Here is a 21,567-nt window from a genome sequence, read left to right as displayed (position 1 = left end):
TGTATTAACATCTTGTCTGCCGAAGCGGGGGAGCGTTAACTCCCCCCTCCGGCGATGTCCCTTTCTGGAGATAGCGCATCAGTTAATACTGATGCGCTATCTCCTGTCCCCCGGCCGGCCGCACTGGGCATGCGCAGGATCTCGCTGTTCACGCGAGATCCCCAGCGCAGCCCAGACCTAACAGCAGGGACAGCGCTGTCCCTGCTGTTTAGATAGGGCTTCGCCAGCCTGATGCTGGCGAAGCCAAACCCGGCTTCGTGCGGAACGGTCAGCGATGCTGACCATTCATACATTCGGCCTGCTATCATTTTGATAGCAGCGCCGATATGGACAGGGGCGCATAGCGCCTCTGTCCTGTACCGCACGCTGGCTGCTTCATACATGGGGGAGAAGCGGTATCAGCGCACATAACATGCGCTAATACCCCTTCTCCCCCATAACGACCGTTCATACATCTGCCCCATAGGACCATATGTATCAATCTTCAAAATGTGATAAAGTTGAGTGCTAATCAGCTCCTACCTGCCATGTTACAGATTGGGTTTAAAAATTACATTTAGGAGCTGATTGGCTGGTTGTTGATCACTCTCCACTTTATCACTTTTTGAAGCTTGATACATTTGGCCCATGATCTGAAGATGCTACTAAGGCAGAGGTTCCCAATCTTTTTCGAATCACGGCACCCTAGAGTATCAGAATTTTTCCACGGCACCCCTAGGGCCCCAAAAAATATATAAAATTAAGTAGATTGTGTTTATATGTGCTTCTTAGATTCTGTTATGTGGCAAAGGGCAGGATTTGCTTCGGTTTGTACACATATTTTAAAATTGGCAGCCAACAGCACTGGTTTTGTAAATAAATAATTGATCATAAATAATTTGAATTGGTCCTGGACCACCAACCTGGGGCACCCCTGCAAGTGTCCCAAGGCACCCCTGGGAGCCACGGCACACAGTTTGGGAACCACTGTACTAAGGTACTTGTTTCCTAGCAGGGTGCCCAGATTTCTTACGTATGTAAACAAAATGAAATCGCATCACATTATGTTATAGTAGCATGCAATGCGAAGTTCACGCTCTGTCACTCCCTCCCCCTGTCAGATCCTCTCAGAAATCTCTCTGAGGTGATATTCTGTCAGGAGAAGAAGCATACCTCAGAGCTGGTGCTGATTTATTGAGATTATTTAGATAATTACTGCGATTATTGAGACAGCTGCATCAATGACCGTGTTCACGCTGCCTCAGATGAAGGAGGAGGCTATTGCCTTTTTAAGAACACCATTTCCTTCTGGTGGTGCAATATTGCGCAAACGGCCACGTAATGCATCTTTCTGTCAAAGAATACATGTGGCGCTGCCATGTGAAAGCGTGCCGGCTGAAGGTCAGTCTGAGAGCGGCCCACTGGTTTCCTGGGTGCCGCATGTCCTTTGTCACCCTGTAGCACTTTATATACTCATGGGCCCAGGAGCTGACATCCATTGAGTACTCAATATAGAAAAACAAGGTGACAGGTGGTACGTGGCGCACTGCAGCCCAGAGTTACAGTCCCCGAAGTTACACCCTTACTTCAAAATACAAATTGGACAAAAATTGGGATATAAACAATAGGCGCAAATGGTATACTCTCAAATTACGATACTTTCAGACTTCTCTTTCCGATGTGGTGGGGTCGTTTCTCAGACCTGAATATCACGTATCTGTCTTTGGTTTAATTTAGAGACAACCACATAATATATATTTTTGTTTATTCTTTTCTTTAAACTTCACGACCTCTCAACTGACACTTGTCTGAGAAACGACCCCACCACATCGGAAAGAGAAGTCTGAAAGTATCGTAATTTGAGAGTATACCATTTGCGCCTATTGTTTATATCCCAATTTTTGTCCAATCCATTGAGTACTGTCAGCAACAGCTGGACATTTAAAAAAAGACCGCTGTTTTATACAACCGTTTGATGGCATGTACGATGGACCTCATGGCGCAGCCACAGCGCCGTATCGGCGGTCCAGGCCACATCGTGGAGGTTGACGAGAGTATGTTCGTGAGGAGGAAAAGTAATGTTGGCAACATGTTCCCACAGCAGTGGGTTTTTGGGGGAATTTGCAGAGAAACGGGACAGTACTTGCAGGGTATCAGCACGCTCAATCATAGAGATAATTTATAGACCCGTCCACAGGGGTGCATACCCAAAATGTTGAACGAATGTGGGGCGCGTGCAAATAGCGCAAAAAGTGCCAAAGAGGTACTGCACGCCACATGCTCCATTCCTACCTCCAGGAGTTTATGTGGAGAAAAACATTGGGTGGGGATAACCCATCTGAGAGAATCCTGGGAGCACTTACCCTCCTTCATAAGGATGACTAAGTGATTTATTAATAATGATGTTTTTACTGTGAAACTTTGTTATAAATTAATGTTTTACTGTTTTAAATTTATTAATTATCTTTATCGTTCTGCTTTTTAATATATTTAGGTACATTTACAGTTCTTAGTTAAGACAGGTTGTCATTACTGTGTCAGCTGTATGATTTTTCAAGTGTGAATGTGTTCCTAAAACCCCACCACTATCCACGCCACCCCGAAGCGTGGCGGAATGCGTCCACTGACGTTTTCATACCCCCACTATCCACGTCGGCGTGGCGTTGAATTTATATAGTGTGGCTGGCGCAGTGAGCCACCGAGCCCGAAGTGTGGCGAGCGCACACAGATTATTTTACATGTATTCCGCGTCCCCTCGCGGGGCTCGGCACGCGTTGGGCTCACTGCGCTCGCCACACTATATAAGCTCAACTCCACGCCGACGTGGAGGTATGAAAAGGTTGGAGGATGCGTTCCGCCTCCCATCGCTGCGCTCGCCACGCTTCGGGGTGGCATTGATACTGGAGGTGACGCTAAACTATGACATAGGTGATTTCAATTTTAAGCACCCATCACATCTCATAGTAAGCACTCATACGCATGGGTGCTTCTACTATTAAATATCGCATCGGACCTGGTACCCTGCGATTCCATGCGATATTTCATTGTATAAGCACTCCTGTGCATTTCATATGGACCGCATCGCACAGCTACTGTACACGCTACGCAATGCAATTTCACTACGGGGAATAGCCTTACTGGGCGCCCTGTTAGGAAACAAGTACCGCTATTAACAGTGAGTATGCTGGCAGTTGCAGATCTTAAGATCGACTACACACATAAGATTTATCTAATGTCTGGGAAGCTGCCGGGAAGTCCAAGGGAAATCCCAACACGATCTGGGTCAGATGCTGGTCGTCTTGATGTATGGCCAGCTTTAGCTCCATGTAAATTGGATCTTGTGACAAGCTTCTGAAACTTGACATTTGTGCATGGTATTATTACCTCTGTTATATAAAGCATACGGTAAATTTCAGTCAATTGTGCTGTAAGCATTGCCACCTGAGTGTCCTGGAAGGGGCAGCCTTATTTGATTGTCGGCATTTGATTCAGTGTAGCCCCACCCAGTGTGGTTTAGTACAATGGCAGGTAGGAATACAAATGTATCATGGCCTCATCTCTGCTGTTGACAATTTATGCCTATTCATTCGCAAGTGTCAGTGTGAACTATTTAGAACCAAAATTTGACTGAATTCTGATTTAAAACTAAAGTAGTATACGTTATGGTGCTTGTGTATTATCACGGTGCCCAAGATTTCCATCGTAGGGCATCGTATTGATTGCATCGCATGCAATTCGATTTTTAATTGTACAGGCACCCTGATGGGTGATTACTATGTTAAATGCATTGTGAACGCCACCCCCACTATCAACGGCAACCCGAAGCCTTTTCATACCCCCACTATCCACGTCGGCATGGAGTTGATTTTAGATAGTGTGGCGAGCGCACGCGGATTACTTCACATGTATTCCGCATCCCCTCCCGGGGCTCACTGCGCTCGCCACACTGTCTAGAATCAACTCCACGCCTACGTGGATAGTGGGGTTATGGAAAGGTCGGAGGACGCGTACCGCTGACCCTCGCGTGCTCGCTGCGCTCGCCACGCTTCGGGTTGGCGTTGATAGTGGGGGTGACGTTAACAATGGGGTTACATTTAACATAGTAATCACCCATCAGGGTGCTTGTACAATTAAAAATCGCATGGCATTTTAATGAAATGCGATGCAAAATTTTATTGTACAGTGCGGGTCTTTGGACCCGAAAATCGGGTCCCATCGCATCCCTTTAATTAGTGGTATGCGATGCGATGGGCGCCGTGATAATACACAAGTACCTACATTTGTTAATAATTCTATGTATCCTAAATGGTTAAATGTAGAATCTAACTGTGTCTGGAAAATTCCAGTGTTCAGCCTGGTGGGATGATAAAAATTAAGAAGGTTGAATGAATGTAGGCCTAGTGAATCCTGTAAGAGGAGTAGGTAATATCTATAGTTCTACTTATAATGTTTAAAACATTCCACTGAAGCAGAGCAGTTACCCTTTTTTTTATATCCTATGGTCTTTTTACCATTAAGCTATATTCTTCTAATTTACCTTAAGTTAGTACTTTTTTAATGTTTAATGTAGTATTTTCACGTACTTAGACTATAGCATCTGTGTCTATATATGTAAATGTGTATTTCACGGGTAGTTATACTAAGCCTTGGAGAGTGATTTAGGGGGGTATTTAATCCTGGACCCTAGCATTGAAGGCTGTTTCTGACCAAACAGATCCGACTTTATGACAAAATAGAGCCGACTTGTTTTAATAGGGCGCGGATTCTCAAATCCAGGGCTTTGTTTCGACAATCCGCAGCTATTTTCATAGATTTGCAGACTTTCTGACACTCAACAGTCTGTACATTGAATAACACCTGTCGAGTTCCTGTCGTAAGAAACAAAAATGGCGCGGGATTGAATACCCCCAAAGTACCAACCAATCCACTACTAACTGCCATGTTATAGACTGTTTTAAAAATGACAGGTGATTGACTGGTACTTTCTCTCTACATTATCACTCTCCAAGACTTAGTACATCTTGCACTGTCCCTCTCTATAAATAACTATATAGGGCCTGATTTTGAGATGTCAGCAAAGCAAAAAAGGGCTGTAGTAACTGCATCTTGGGAAAATCATGTTGTGTTCAGATGGAACAGATTTTAAAATGTGCAGAAAGCTCTAAAGGACTCATCATACATCCGCAATCAGAAAAAGATTAGATTAGACTAGTGTTCTCCATTTATTTATTTTACAATCTACCAGTATGCACCAATACATTGCATTTTTCCATGTTTTTCAGCTAAAACAGTACGGGGCAGTACGGGTGGTGTAATGGTTAGCATTACTGCCTCACAGCACTGAGGTCATGGGTTAAATTCCCACCATGGCCCTAACTGTGCCGAGTTTGTATATTCTCCCCATACTTGCATGGGTTTCCTCCGGGTTTTCCGGTTTCTTTCACACTCCAAAAATATACTGGTAGGTTATTTGGCTCCTAACAAAATTAACCCTAGAATGTCTGTGTGTGCGTGTACATGTGGTAGGGAATATAGATTGTAAGCTCCACTGGGGCAGAGACTGATGTGAATGTTCAAATATTCTCTGTAAAGCGCTGCAGAATGTGTGCGCTATATAAGAAACTGTTAATAAATAATACAGGCCTGACAAACTTGAAAGGCTCCTCAATTTGCTAGCAACAACAAACCAGCTGATCATTACCATACGCTAGCAATCTAAGACACCAAATGGTTGCTGACATCCCTCATTACTGGTCAACCTGACTTACTGATTCTGATCATTTTTAATCGTGGAAACAGCAATTTGTGTACAGAAATGTCCTCCACCATCTCTGTTGCAATCATTCCAAGAAGCCCTGCTTAAATACCATGTAGGGCAAGACTACTAGCATTGGGTGGCTTTTATTTTTTGTCAAAGATGCGTGCCAATAGCAATGCATTGTTACTAGTTTGCATGAGGAGACTAGATTTGCTACGACAAGTTCAAGATCTGTTGTGTTCTAAAATGTTATTTATCAGACAAGGACTTCTTTTTTTTTTTTCTCCATGGTCCGGTCTGACACGTCCCCATTGTAGGCGCTTTTGGCAGTAAACAAGGGTTGGCATGGGCACTAGGAAGCCCCATAAGTAGAAAGCTGTGATGTGTTGTGGTCGCGCACCTGTCTTTCATAGCCAGCATTTAGCATATTTAGTAATTCTATGTTCTAGTAACTCTTCTGTAGCGTCAGACCAGAAATCTTAGTTTTGCCTAGTGAGCCTTAGGCTAAACCCATTACACTTTTTCTGGGTCACTGATTGTCTTTCCTTGGACCACTTCTGGTTGGTACAAAACACAGCACATTGGGAATGCTGCACAAGACATGCCATTGGCCTGACCTAGTAGTTTAGCCATCACAATTTGACCTTTGTGAAAGTCACTCAGATCCTTACGCTTAACTGTTTATTTCCTGCTTCCAAAACATGAACTTAATAACTGCCTATTCAATTGCTGTCTAATATCTAATGTTTTGTGGCTGGCTATACTGAAGCTTGCGTTTTCATCTGTTTTTAATCAGATCATGTGCAAATCATATGCCAGAATTAAGGCATTTTATGGCAAACAAGTATTTATTGCATGTAATACAAACAATATTACATATTACTTTTGTTTTTGAAAGAGTTTGTTTTGTAGCCAGTAGATACATTCTTGTGTTGCTGATGAACACTATGAGCAGAATAGGTTAGTGTGCACAGTTTCTACATTAACTACATCACAAAGCTCTGAATAAACCGCTTTTTCAATTTTACATTTCCTTCTTCATGATTTATGGTCCCCTGTGCTGGACACATTGCACTGGCAGTCAATTAAGAGAGCTCTGCTCCCTTCTTAACTAACATTAATTAGGTTAATAATTCAACAATATTCCCTTATGTGCAAGGAATTACCTGCAAGTGATAATCGTATTTGCCTCTGTCATTGAATTATTCTGGGAATTTACCTGCAATTGCCTCTCATGCATAGAGCTTTTTGTTTGAAACTTTCCATCTAAAATTCTCAAATGAAACAAATGGGATTATCTGTTAACGGTCGTGTTCGCAGGGTTTTTTGAGCTTTGGAATTTAAGAAAACATCAAAGATGCAACTTTTATGTGTTCAGTCCCACTTGCAACATCAAACATTGTTTTTGTTGGTGTATGTAAAGTAAATGCTTGAAGACAGTGACCTTCTATTGAGTAATAAGCCTTGGAAAGTGATTAAGTGGAGAGTGATAAAGTAGCAGCCAATCGGCTTCTAGCTGTCCTACTACAGGCTGTTTTTGCAAAGTGACAGGAAATAATCAGTTGGTGATTTATCACTCCGTTTTTTCACTTTGCAAGGCTTAGTATTGTACATATTGCCCTTGATGTTACTGCACTATGGGGTTGTTCATTAAACCCGGGAGTACTAAAGGGACATAGCCCAAACTTGGGATATTCCCCTCAGCCCCTCATTTACTTTTGTGGTGGTTCTTGAATAACCCCCCACCCCCAATAAATAGTGTAAGGTATTTTTGAGGTCAATGTGCTTGGTCTTTGTTCACACTAAAGTGTTGGTCAACAGACCGTTTGGTTGCTGTTGATGAACATTTGGGGGATCTATCGAGCATATGGCTGAGCAGTTGGGTTAAGGGTTGTTCTGCATGTAGTTGCTGGCAGTCGTGGGATTTGTTTCTTAGAACAGATTAAGTCTGGTTAGGGTAGAAGGTGCTCAAGAGTTATCTTTGATGCTGATTATACCAGGACTTTCTTGCTTTGAGACTTAATGCCCACTAAATCAGGGCTCGAAAAACCCGGGAGCCAGATCACCATGGCGACCAGATTTTCCGTTCTGGCGACTAGATCCTGTGGGTGGTGTGAACTGCCGAGGAGATAGGTCATAGGACGTGGCAGTGTCTCTATGCTCCTGCCTATGCTCCTTTTATAACATTGTAGCCCACATACCCAGTGTTACTGGTCCAGCAGACAATAGTAGCCCTCCGTAGCTGAACCCCTCGCAGCATCTGGGTAGGACGTAGGAGATCCTTCTGAGCGGCGTTCCGCTCTCAGGTGATGGGGCCTGCCACACGCCGTGAAGCCACGCCACCAATTGCCGGAAGCCTGTGATGTGTTGGTGCGGCTCTTCCGAACCTCCAGCCAGCACAGGCGCCTGCAGGAGCGCCCAAAGGATGATGATGAGGTGCCAGGGCAGGTGGTTTACTAGAGCAGGGGACCCTGCTGCTGTCAGCGGTGATGTGGCATCCATGACCATCCTGGCAGTGTGGCCGTGCAGTAGAGGTAGTGCTCGTCCCGCAGGTTGGAAGCCTGGTGCTCTGCAGGGAAGATGAGCACAAGGGAGAGAGGGGGCTTGCCAGATCAGACTGCAGAAGATGAGTGTGTGCCGGGCATTGGCGGCAGGCGGCTCTCTCCTCCCCCTACTGGTGAAGGTGAGTGGGGAGAGACACAATGCATGCCGTTGGGGTTGTCCCATCCCTGGCTTTTTTCTGCTTGTGTCATGGCAGATGGTGCCCCTGCTCTGTATGCAGTGCACTGGCAAATGGGCCCCGGGAGGACAAGGGGTGACCAGGCGGAGGGGGAAGGTGCCCATAAAGGGGATAATTATCAGGGGACAATGTGAGAAGGGTATCAGGTTGCAGAAGGGTGCCCAGAAAGTAGTGCTAATCATTAGGGAACACCGGAAAACCGACCACGGTGCCCAAAAAGTAGGGACAATCATCAAGTGACAATGTTTGCTGGGAACACAGAAAAAAGCTTCTGGGAGCAGGAGTGTGTCCAGAAGGGAGGGACGATCATTGAGGGATAATGTATGCAGGGAACACAGAAAGAGGGATCAGGGTGCAGGAGTGTGTCCAGAAAGTAGGGACCGTTATTTGGGCAATGGATGCAGTGTGCTGTCAGCATCCCTCTGGCACAGCCGGATGTCAGCAATGCACGGTGATGGGGAAGTGATGTATAGTTCGGGAGATTCGGAACCCGCCGTGGCTGGTTCCCTGGGAGCGGGTCAACTGGAGCTGTGCCCTGTCTGCCGCCAGAGTCAGGGTGAGCACCCTGTGCACAGTCGGTGTTAGTAGCCCGGGGTCCATCAAGCGCTGCTGCTGTCATTCTCCTGGCTGCGGCCACTACCAGCCCTCATATGCCACCCTCACAGTGCAGCAGTCACAACTGTGGAACCCAGCGCATTACAACAGCTGACTCCTTCATGAGAGCATGTGGTAGTATGTGGAGTGTGGCGGGCCGCCATTTTAAATCCTCCCCCGACCTATACTCCCTGTCTTTGTCAGTAACTTGATAGTTAATGTCAACTAAATTATTATCACTATGTGCTGCTGCAAGAGATGATCTATATATGCTGCATTTCTAGAATGAAGCAATTTTTTTTTGGGGGGGGGGGGGGGGGTGATTTAGTATCTTAGTTTGTCTGGCTCCTGCACTTTCCTGCTGGCTCCTAGATTTCAGAGAACTTTGTCGAGACCTGTACTAAATGTTTTGGCACACCATAATACAGACTGTACGAAAAACCACCGAACACACTGAGGTCAGCGTACACCCTGTGTAGTGGATCCCTCCGAATCACCCAGCCAAAAGTACCAGTTTAAAGCAAAGTCCCGAAACCGGTTCCTTATTATAACGGGTAATGATGAGAATTGCTTTATTATTTGCTTGACTTCTTTCGCGAGAACATTATTTTTTTTTCTTGTGAAGAATTAATTAATTTAAGGTTTTTATTGTTCTTATTTTTGTATTTTCTTTCCAAATAAGCTTACACATGTGCATTTGGGAGGAGGGGGTTATAATCAACACCTCATCACAAGTGATTGTAGTTGTTGGTGTAACACTTCCATAGAGCAGCTTGTGTATTAGATGTAATGGGCTGTTAATGAACAAGTAATTGAGGTTTGATGGTTGTCTTTCAAATACCAGGAGATTCAATTGACACTAAACAATCATGTTATTATCCAATCCTCATGGGGTCTTTTGTTAAATTACGTCTAATATTAGTATGGCGTTCATTCTCCTAATGTTCCAATTCTCCGATGAGGAAAACCCTAATTTTATAGAAACAATCTCTCTCTCTCTCTCTCTCTCTCTCTCTCTCTCTCTCTCTCTCTCTCTCTCTCTCTCTCTCTCTCTCTCTCTCTCTCTCTCTCTCTCTCTCTCTCTCTCTCTCTCTCTCTCCACATGATGAATGTAGTTACTACATTCTTATAAACATATATAAGGTAGGTGTATGATAGATATATCTATCATACACCTACCTTTTATATATGGTTATATGAATGTAGTAGCTACATTCTTATATCATGTGCCCAGATTGTCTATTGTTCAATGCTATCTTGGTCATTTGAAGGTCAATTCAGAAAGGTAATATGAACTTCACAGGACATGTGACACTTCATGCTAATTCTGAAATGGGTTTTCCCCTTTAAAATCCTGTTCAGTGTTATTTTAAAAACAATGAAAACCATCTAATATTGGAGAATTATTGCATATATTGTTCCATTGCGTGAAAAATGTGTGTGGAGATGCTGTAATGATACTGGAAATGTAATGTTGACAAGCTTAGTAAGCAAACTTGTACAACAAATGTCTTTGGCAGATGCTTTTGTGGGAGATTAAACTGTTCACATTGTGAATCAGCTCTTCGGCTCTTGAATTTTATATATCTTTTTTTCTTTTTAAAACTCTTAAATTAAAAAAACAAAACCGTAAAAATATCATGACACTGACTATTCTTTATCGCTACCAAAAACTGCATATTTCCAATTACAAGGTGTTTAGTTAAATGATACAATTATAATGTGTCCAATGTTTGGAATCAATTTTTTTTCTAGGATCCTAACTTAATGTGGTTTTAGTGGAGAAATGTGACTTTATATTTGACAATACACATATTTGGTGAATGCCATTCTTGAAATTATCAGATATTTATTAGAATTAAAAAAAAAAACTGTAGCGATCGTTAGTGACCATAGAACCCAGTAATTTCAGATCAAATAAAGCACGTCTTGTTTAGCTGAAAGCTGGCTGTACAGTATCACTGTGCAGCTGCTACGGCCAGGGCAGGCTCTCCAATAGAATCTACAAAGTATGCTTGCCTATACGACATGTGCTTTGTTTTACAATTTAAATAAACCAAAGAATATGATGAATTGTCATATATTCTAGTTGTCAGTCTTTGTTTGCTCAGAAGATGAATCGAAACACATGATATCCTAGAAAAGGGTTTATCCTGTATTGGTCAAAAGAAAAAAGTTTGGTACCGTGTCCTGTATTGGTGTAACTTCTTTTACCTTTCAGTTTTAAAGGAATATTTTCACATTCATATCATATTGTCACTTGTATATTGTTGGCATTTTAATGGCTCTTCAAAATCTGCTGCTTTTCCTTTGTATATGAAGTGCTCATTGAGCCTCTTATTGATGCTGTGAGCGATTTTCTGTGATATCTGGGTTTTTTATTTTTAATTATTCTTAACGTTTTACCTTTTTTTGTGTTTGCACTCCATGTAATGACAGTCCTGTTGTATTCAGGCATAATTCCTCTGGTCTACGCACAATGATGTTAGTAGTGGGCAGTACTGTGAATTGAAATAAAGTGTCAGAGTTCTGTATTTAAGACTCTGGGCAGTATTCAATGACAAAAATTCGCCGTGTTTCATGGCGAGTTTGTGCTTTTCACGCCGTGGAGAGAGTTTTTTTTTCTCCAAAGGCGAGCCACCCTATTCAATGTGAAATATTCTCCGTCTTTCTAAGTTATTCTCGCCGCCTCTCTCCGTGTAGAAATTCTCCATCTTTTGATGGAGAGCAGGAATGTGAACTTTTAAACTAAAAGGGTGTTTTTTTTAATTTTGGTGTCCAAAAATCATGTTTTTTTTTCTGTGAAGGGCCATGTTATTTTTATTCATGTGCCTATAGCACATGAATATATATTTAATTTTAAAAAAAATATTTTTTTACATTTTTTTTTTTTTTTTTTTTTTTACACAGTGCAGCCAGCAGGGGGCCGGAGTGCTCGAGCCGCTCATTAGATATTCATATATTCACTGCACCCGAAGCACATTCGGGTACAGTGAATACTGGGTCCCCCGCTGGCTATAGGGGGGGCAGCCTGTGCTGCCTGGGTCCAGGGGAGCCCTGCTCCCCTCCCCATATCCCCTACAGCAGCCAAGAGAGACTTTAATCTCTCTTGCCTGCTACGTCCCCCGGCTCCCTGACAGCTCCCTGCCGCGGACGCTCGTCCGCTGCAGGGGTTAAGACTCGCCGCGAGTGGCGGCGAGTCTTTAACACGTTGAATAGGGGGAGCAGGAGTGGCAGCGAGCCCTCCGGAACACGGAGAGTGCACGGCGAGCAAAAAAAAATGCTCGCCGTGCACGGAGAATATCTTCATTAAATACTGCCCTCTATATTTTTGCAGGTTTTATGTAAACCATGTATTATCTGGATATTTAACTGCTTTGTAGTGCAATTATTTAGCAGCCTATATGAAGAATTGGCTTTCTGATTTGCATGACTAAAGGTGTGTACACACTTATCGATTTTCATTTCCATTCGATTTGCTTTAGATTTCACCTATGCAACTACTTTTTGATTTGGCCTTTGCTTTTTATATTCGATCTGCACTTTTTCATTCAATTTCGATATAGAATTTGATTTACATTGAAGGCACAGTGTACACATTCGATTTACTGGATCAAATTCAATATTTCCTTGCCTGCACAGTCTATTTTTCTTTTCGATTTCGAGAAAACGGGAGTGCACATCGAAACAAATGCAGATCAAAAGCATCTTAAAAACCTTTTCGATTTCGATCCGATTTTGCTTCTATAAGCAAAATCTAATCAAAAAACTTTCAAAATCGATGAGTGTACACCCCTTTAGATTTTGGCTAAGCACCATATTTTAGTTTTATATTTAAAACCACTGGTAAGTGAAATGCCTGTTAATATGCTCTCATATTTATAATAATTTCCCTTGTGTGTGTAGGAAGAACAAAATCGAGGAAAACCAAACTGGGAGCACCTGAATGAAGACCTGCATGTTTTGATCACTGTGGAAGATGCTCAGAATAGAGCAGAAATGAAGTTGAGAAGAGCGGTGGAGGAAGTGAAAAAGTTACTGGTTCCAGCAGTAAGTAGCTTGTCTATTTAATGCAATGATCATACACATGTTGGCTGTTGGCCCAAAACAAGTAGTCCAGATCTGGCCTACTTAAGATATGAAAATGTTTAAGATATTTAACATTTGAACACCACCTGGCACTGGATAAATCTGTCCGATTAATGCGATCGGCGGGATTGGCAAGTATTCATACTCAAGTTATACCGTGACCTAGGCTAGAGACAACTGAATAAGTCTGGGAATAATTCATCAATGTGCTACTAATAAGGTACTGAATACCTAGAAGTGTTTTTTTATTTGGCGAAGTCATTGAATCCCTCATGTTATAACCTTTTTAAGCTTTTGGTTTGGTAAGATAGCTGCCATACTACTGACATGCAGAGGTCCTTTAGTGTGGCTAGTCACTATATTTGAGCAGCCTGTCTGTGGAGACTGTACCTTCCTGCAGCCTCTTGCAAACTAAAGACCCTTTAAACAGCAATGTGAAGGATAGTGTAGAAATTCCAATGGCCCTAAAGCAAGCCGTTAAAGTAATGCTACATTTTTGAAGCAGCATGTTCAGGTTCAGTGGATATATATCAGCTAACAGGAGCTTCAGGTGTTGTTTTTTCTTGCAGTGTGGTGTAAAATGTCTCATGGGCCTGAGGCCTATCAAGCAATTCTGTGTAATGTTTATGTAAGAAGTTCTGTCTTCTAAAACTGTACACTTGGCACTATCATTTAACTGGGATTCTTAGGAGTGTTGTCGTTCTCTTCCTTCCCTACCATTTAGACCAGCTGCTACTTATTTTCTTTTAGTTATGCATAAGAAAAGTAGCACAGAATATGGGCACTATTCATCTGGGATAATGGTGTATTCCCTCTTGAGCACATACCTTCAGAATGCCCCCATTTATATTGTAGGGTACTGTACTGCCATCTAAAAAAAAAAATGAATAGCCCGATAAAGGATACAGAGACTTTCCGGTCAAGTTTAAATACGTCCTCTGCCTCTTGCCTGTTCTTTTAAGTAGTCAATAAAAGCAAGTTATCACTGTACTTCACAGCATGTGGACTTATGCTAATGGCATGATGGTACAGGTTATCATTCTAATTAAAGCTCTCCTACTTGAGAATTTGTGGAAAGCTTGTTTTGATGCATTGCATTACAATGGAATTAGACATTTAGGATTAGTTTTAAATGTATTTTCTTTTAATAGCAATTTGCAAAGATCATTCACAACAGTTTCAGGTTTACATTTGTATAATTAATATTTACAAATGTAAAGACTTTATGTAAATCTGCAGTCCCAGGTAGCCACAAGTTAGATTTAGTTCACCTCTTTTAAGTGACTGACTTGGGGGTGGGGAGTTTTTTATGAGTGGTTGGAGCATTAAAAAGCGTTAACCTCTGTCATCACAAAGGTTTTTATTGGTACTCCCGCTCACATCTCCCCTTGAATGATCACACAGCCCCATTTATTGGCTGATAGATGAACCCAATAATTATGTCCCCTGTGGGGGTGAATTAATCACCCTGCCTTGCAAAAGTTCTGCTTTTGCAATTCTTCGCTGGGTTTTAGTCCTTAAAATGTTGCATAACGATATTATTGAAAGGGTTAACTTTTTAAGATTTGTAACAATAAGAATGAAACCACTTCTACTTTTATGGAGAAAGTATGTAGACGTTTTAAATGACACACATTTTCATTCAGACATGTATTCAATCTCACAGGTTCTAATGCTATACTTTGTCCATAAGCCTAAGACGGTGACATCTGCTAAATTGTTTTTTCTTTCCAGCTTTTCTTTTTCAGAGTGTGAGAAAGAAAGGCAATTTCTTTTTCTATCCCAGCAATATAGACATGACACTGTGGTATTTCAGCGATAGTAGAAATGTGAAATTAGAGCTCACACACCTACAGATTAATGTATCAACACAACGAGATTGAGCTGCTTCTTTGGAGGCTGAAAGAGTATTCTTTGAAGAGATTTAGGCTACAAAAATATCAAGGATAATAGCATAGAATTTTCAATGCCTGTATAGAAGTTCTGTTAACTATTCATAGTGCTAGGCTTCATAGCTACATCAACCTACAAGAATGTTCTTTAATCAAGCAGTAAAACCATTGAGGCAATTTACATTATCCATAATAGTCTCTCTTTTTAGCAGTGATTTTTAAATCCATAAGTTGTAATGTAATATTCAATAAACATCATTAGGGTGGAGTTCAATGTGAGCTGATATTTCCACCATTTGGAACGATCAGCACACATCTATTCAAGACAGCGGTTTCAAACCTCATTGAAGCCCGTGAATATTCAACTTTTTAAAAGTCGAATCTGCGTCGTCAAACTGCCTCTGGATTGTTGAATTTGCGTCCATTTTCATGAAAATACACAGTTTGGACAATCCTCATGTATTTTTTTTGCAGAAAGCCAAAAGATTCCAACTGTCAGATTGACCAATATTCTGACTGCTGGAAACATTGATTACCCCTCTAAATCGCTGAACTTCATGCTCAGTGTGGACTTGTTTTTGTTTTTCCTTTTGGGATAGTTGTTTATATTCTATGGAAGTGATTCACTTAACCTAATTCTACAGTATGTGCCTGCCTATGGTAATATATTACAGTAGCCAAACTCTAATTTTGTGGAGCACCGTCATGCTCCTCAACTGTTTTGGTAAAGACATTGTGGCTATAGCCACAATGGAATTCCACTCTAAAAACAAGTCTTTTAGAAATTTTATTGTGATGTGTACGCTTAAGCTTGGAAGTTTTTCAATGTTCTTGATCACCCAAAAACGTATTAACATTAAGTTTCTCTTTTCTAAGCATAGGTGGGTAAAGAGGAGAGTGGTACTAGCCAATAATTTCTGAAATCCGATGCTACATGCTGTGTTGAATAATCTCTGTTAAGAACTAATTGAGTGGTACTTGAGCTCTTTTACTTTCTGGGCAGGATGCATCATCATGAAAAATGCACCCAAACCTCCGTAAATGCAGTTTTGTTGATTTGGCCTCTTACCTCAAAGCAATCTCTTCTGAGATTGTGGGGCTTTGTTGCAATGGACTTCGCCATTTTCAGATGAGGTTGCACTATAGAAGCCATTGTGCTTTTTTCGCATTTCCCTACAGAAAGGATTCCAGTTGGATCCCACCCAGTACTCACTGCTGCATGTGTATCACTAGGATTGATGTGCAGAAAAGTCCGATCGTGATGGATGACTGGGTACTTATTTCCTAGCATGGCGCCAGCGATAAAAATTGTATCCATCGGGACCCCAAAAATCGCATTTTTACATTGGAATCAATGTAAAATGGTCCCTGAGACCCGATTTTACATTGGCCCCAATGTTAAATGCCCCCCAGACCCAAATTTTCATTGTTTCCCAACCCTGATGGGTCAAATGCCCCCCCCCCCCCCATTGTTAACGCCACCCCACGATGAGCGCCAACCCGAAGCGTGGCGGCGGTACGCATCCTCCGACCTTTTCATACCCCCACTATCCACGTCGGCGTGGAGTTGATTTTATTTAGTGCCCGAGCGTGGCGAGCGGACGCACATTACTTCAGATATTACGTGTCCCCTTGCGGGGCTCGCTGCGATCTCCATGCTTCGGGCTTGGTGGCTCGCTGCACTCGCCACACTATATAAAATCAACTCCACGCCGACGTGGATAGTGGAGGTATGAAAAGGTTGGAGGACGCATACTGCCGCGCTCACCACGCTTTGGGTTGGCGTTCATCGTGGGGTGGCGTTAACAATGGGGGGGGCATTTGTCATGTAAAATACCCATAAGGGTGGGTATACAATGAAAAATCTGGTCCATTGGCCCATTTAACATTGTTCCCTATGTAAAATCGGGTCCATCGCATCGGCCGCATCGCATGCCTTAACGCATCGCATTGCGATTTTTTCATTGTCGGGGAAAAGGCTAAAAATAGCCCTAAAATCGCTTCTGTCGCATCCATCGCATACCTTAAGTTAAGGTATGCGATCACCTATGACGGGCGCTGTGCTAGGAAACAAGTACCGGTGACCGTTACCTAAAGAGCTGTCCTTTGCTAAAATCTATGTGCATATGATAATTAAAGGCCTTCCCAGTGTAAGACGTATCTATATGTCTACCAATGGCTTAATAAATAGAAATTAGTATCTTTCTGTTAAGGGTTTTTTGCATCGCACTTCATGGTATATATTCAAAAGTTTGTGATATTTGCACCTACCCTGCAGTTTGCCCTGGCTGCTTTAGGTTGTTCTCTCCTGATCTGTATTTGCATTACTTATCTATTTTTCTGTCCCTTCCTCTTATGTTGAAGGGTGATTAGAAGTTGAATGCTTTTCAGCTTGCTGTTTACTCTAAGCTAAAGCATATGATTTTCTGTCTAAGAGACGCAGCTAGTGTAGCAGCTGAAACGTTTGGGCATATTGTGTGCCTGCCAGCAAAATATATATGTGGGAGGGAAAGCATAAATTTATACTCTGGCATTTTCTGCACTGTTGGGCTGTGCTACTTTTAGACTCTGATCAGATCACTTTACTGGATTAAGTGAAGTGAGGTGGCTGATCATACCATTATTCATTAGGAATGTAATTGGTATTTTTTCCTTCTATTTTTGATCTCGAACAAGAAAAGTAATTTAATTTCTAAGCCTTCATTTTTGTGCGTTAACACTTTTAATATTTAAAAACAAGCCTCGTAACTTGTATCTTTTAAAAAAAAATCAAGACAGACATGTTCCTTGTTCAGCTGAATGACTGCTTCATTGTCTCGAACATAGTTTTTTCTTACAACAATGATTTTAATGGACTTTAAAAAAAAACATTGAAATTATTAATACTACCCAGTCAAAGCTTGTCCTATTGTAGCCAGAGCCTCCATAGTTTGCGAGCATATCCAGATGGAGGAGATACTACCGGGCCCTATTAGATGCTGTCTTCCTTGACCGCATTGAACAGGGTAGCTCGTCAGAATGAGCCCGACTTCACAAGCAGTCGGGCTCGTTCTGCTTAGAACGGCCGGGAAGTGACGAGATCTCGGCCGCAACTCTTGTCCCGCTGCAGGCGGGACATTGAATCCCCCCTGCAAATTCTCGGTCGAGCTGACAGAGAACGGGACAGGGTCACGGCGGTCGAGCAATCCAAGAAAAAATGGATATTCTGGATATATGCTGAATATTTAATTATCAGTCTGTTTTTTTTTTGTTTTTTTTTTATCTTAGAGTATGCCAATTCACTTTTTTTTTTTTTTTTGTGGAGGGGGAGTGGGTCGAATTGGCAAAGGCAAAAAATTACTTAGTAGGCAAAGTCTCCTTCAATTTTGCCGGATACATGTAGATCGGCGAGTTATTCACTGAAAAAGTGTGGGTCTGCAGCTAATTAGCCGACTAGTCCCCAAAATTAGTACTTTGAATAGGTTGAATCTAAATGTGTCCTAAATATGCAGAAAAAATTGACTTAATTGAATACCCCTTAGTTGAAAAGTTTCAGCTTTTGGGTCCAAGTTTGCAGGATTCTGTTTTATATCATTGACCTCTAATTGCCCTTACCGTGGAAGATAATGCAGTACTAAGATCTGTATTTTAGCTGATGTCTTCCAGCAGCTCTGCAAAGGGTGGTCACAGCAAATATTTATTTGATCTAGATTTCTCTTCTGTTTATTCACTTTGCTTTTTGTTAATTGATGAAAATAACATTACTATTAGAGTGATAGTGCGCCTCAAGTCCCCTGTCATTTACATTTTTTAAATTGTTTCTTATATAGTGCACACATATTCTGCAGCGCTGCCCCAGTGGAGCTTACACTCTATATTCCCTACCACATGTACACACACCCAAAGACATTCTAGGGTTAATTTGTTGGGAGCCAATTAACCTACCAGTATATTTTTTGTGTTGTGGGAGGAAACCAGAGTACCCGGATGAAAACCACACAAGTACGGGAAGAATACACACTCTGCAGTTAGGGCCATTGTGGGAATCGAACCCATGACCTCAGTGCTGTGAGGCAGTAATGCTAACAATTCTACCATCCGTACTGCCTAAATACAGTATAAGTGAGTTGTCCCATCCCCCCTCCCCCTGTATTTTTTATCTCCCATCCTAGCTGCAATAGGTAATGCAGCATGCTATAAATGTTGGATTCCTAGAGACTAAGCTGCCATCAGAACACAGCACTATTTTTTACGTTTTCCTTCCTTCAGTGACCAAGGATGTAGGAAATGGGTGTAGATTGTCTGAATTAAAACAGGATACGTCTGCATTATTTTTTAAAAGGAAACAAATGGTCTGGTATATTTTTGTATTTGTATGTACAGTAGTTTAGTGCTTTGATATTTTATATCCTTTTAGGTCCACTAAAATTTATATCTTGTCTAATTATCATTTTGTAACTTTTTTGACATTTCCAAAGATCACTCAATAGCAGAAGTTTGATCATTCACTGGCCTTTTCCAATGTGCTCACAGTGCATCGGACACAGAAGATGGGGGTTTCCATGCCAATGCACTTAGAGCCGGAGTATGGAAAATGGCCACTTAGCTTTCAATTTTGTTACTTAAAATTCACCACATTTCCATCCCCCTAACACAGCATGATCAGGCAGAGGTGCATCAGCATCACAGCAGGAGAGAACTCTTGATTTATAGGACAAGCTTATTTTGACCTTGGCTTATCTTTTTACTCTTTTTTCGTATACCTTTTCTTGGATTCTTTCAGCTGCAGAGCGTTATAAAATGTGATTTCCTGATGCTGGGATGTAGCAATTTCTCGCCTCCATTAGCATCTTTTACATTTAATGAGTGACAATTCACCTCAAAATAAAGTTAAGTTTATTATATGTTGCTTACATATTATATGCATTCAATTACATTTAAATAGTTCTTCCAATGTTGTAAATCCCATTAATGAACCAAGAAAAATGGCTCTGCTCCTATTAAATTGAAGTCCGTTATTGTGTAAAAAACTTCTTTCTCGCTCTCTCTCATATTGACTGTCAGGATGTCATATTATTTATATAAACAAAAGTATTGAATACTATTGTTGAAATGTTTAATTTTGGCACTTTTCCTTTTTGTTGTAATTGGCTGTTTGTGTCTATTTTTTGCAGCCGTTTATAATTATTGTTGAAATAAGTTTAGTTGTTCCTGTGGTGATTCAGGAGATCCATAGGTTTACAAACAGTGAGATTATTTTAGGAGAGTTTTGTGGTCATTTTTCAGATTCATCTTTTATAGCTCACTCAAGCTCTAGTCTTTCCTGTGCACAATTGAATTCTTGCAACCAGAAGTATTTTGTATTTCAGCTTATGTATTTTGGAATACTTGTCTATAGTAATTGGATCTTGGCACCCAAGTATAAACGCAACATGTGCTTTTCATATACGCATTATACACATTAGCCCCTGAATTCAACAAGATTACTGGTATATTCAAATAGCCATAGCCGAACCAACTCTTAGCAGAGATTGCCCCACACATGAGTTCCAGATAGTGGCCTGGACCTTGAGCTTCATTAGCTGCTAGAGAAATTAAAAAATGTGGGAATCACATAATCCTGCACTTGGAGGGACATCAAAAATGTGCTCACCAATGCTAGAAAACAGGCAAAAACTATTGCTTGCTTAGTTGCGCATCAGTGCCTTCCACTTCTCTGGTTACAGGGTTCCCAAAAACACGCTATAGCCAGGGACTCAGTTTTTAATACTGAAGGGGTCCCCAAGGATGCGCTGTGCCGCATCTGTGAGACGCAGTGAACCAATCACTGCAGCGGCCACCAGGACCCAATCGTAGCACAGTGGCCACCCGACAGCCAAACACTGCAAGTATTACAGGTCGGTGCGTGAGCTAAACCTGCCTTTTGAGAGCAGGTTTCACAGTCTCATTCACTGTGTGTCATTCGGACACCGCCCCCCCCCCCCCCCCCCCCCACCATGTAAGTCCATTCCGCTGTTGTGAGGGGACGGGATGCGGCTGTAACAGCTGGCAGCCTCTCTCAGCAGAGAGGTGCGCAGGCTGTCAGTGTGGCAGGGTACTGGATGTGGCTAGAAGAGCAGTGTGTCTGGGACCCAGAAAAGGTCAGGTAGGAGACCCGCTTTTTGGGGGGTTTTCACGAACAGTGGGTTATAGATACTGTTTGTGCTGTTCTCTAAAGGGATTAGTCCACACAGTTGTTGGAAATGTTCAGTTTATTGGTGATTTCTCGCATGGAATAATAGCCTTCATTTCGAGGAACAAGAAGAGACTGTCAAGTTTCACATAAGTTCTTTTCCTGGCCATTTTGAGAGTATAATCGATCCCACAAATATAAAACTGGTCTTCCTTTGAGCTAGTTGAATAACTTCTTTAGTGAGCATACCTGTTTTCAGCTGTGCTAACATAATTGCAGAAGGGTTTTCTATTCATCCATAGTCTTCTAATGCGATTAGCAAACACAATGGGCGGTATTCAATGAGAATACCTGCGAGGTGCAG

General features: G+C 41.9%; 1 protein-coding gene across 14 annotated transcripts in view; it reads left to right on the top strand.

Annotated features, from left to right (window-relative positions):
- QKI (QKI, KH domain containing RNA binding) overlaps window positions 1-21,567 on the top strand; it is a 169,534-nt gene that overhangs the window by 97,876 nt on the left and 50,091 nt on the right. For all 14 annotated transcript variants that reach the window (XR_014471659.1, XR_014471658.1, XM_083176494.1 and 11 more), the window contains one exon: window positions 12,978-13,121. Coding sequence is in view for 12 of the 14 variants with exons in the window: in XM_083176494.1 (XP_083032620.1) it covers window positions 12,978-13,121 (144 nt within the window). In the remaining 2 variants the exon portion in view is untranslated. The remainder of the gene's footprint in view (window positions 1-12,977; window positions 13,122-21,567) is intronic.

This window comes from Crinia signifera, chromosome 3, assembly GCF_055691185.1.
Source record: "Crinia signifera chromosome 3, ASM5569118v1, whole genome shotgun sequence".
NCBI lineage: Eukaryota > Metazoa > Chordata > Amphibia > Anura > Myobatrachidae > Crinia > Crinia signifera.
The sequence above is the reverse complement of the archived record's forward strand: the minus strand, read 5'-3'. Positions and strand labels throughout refer to the sequence as shown.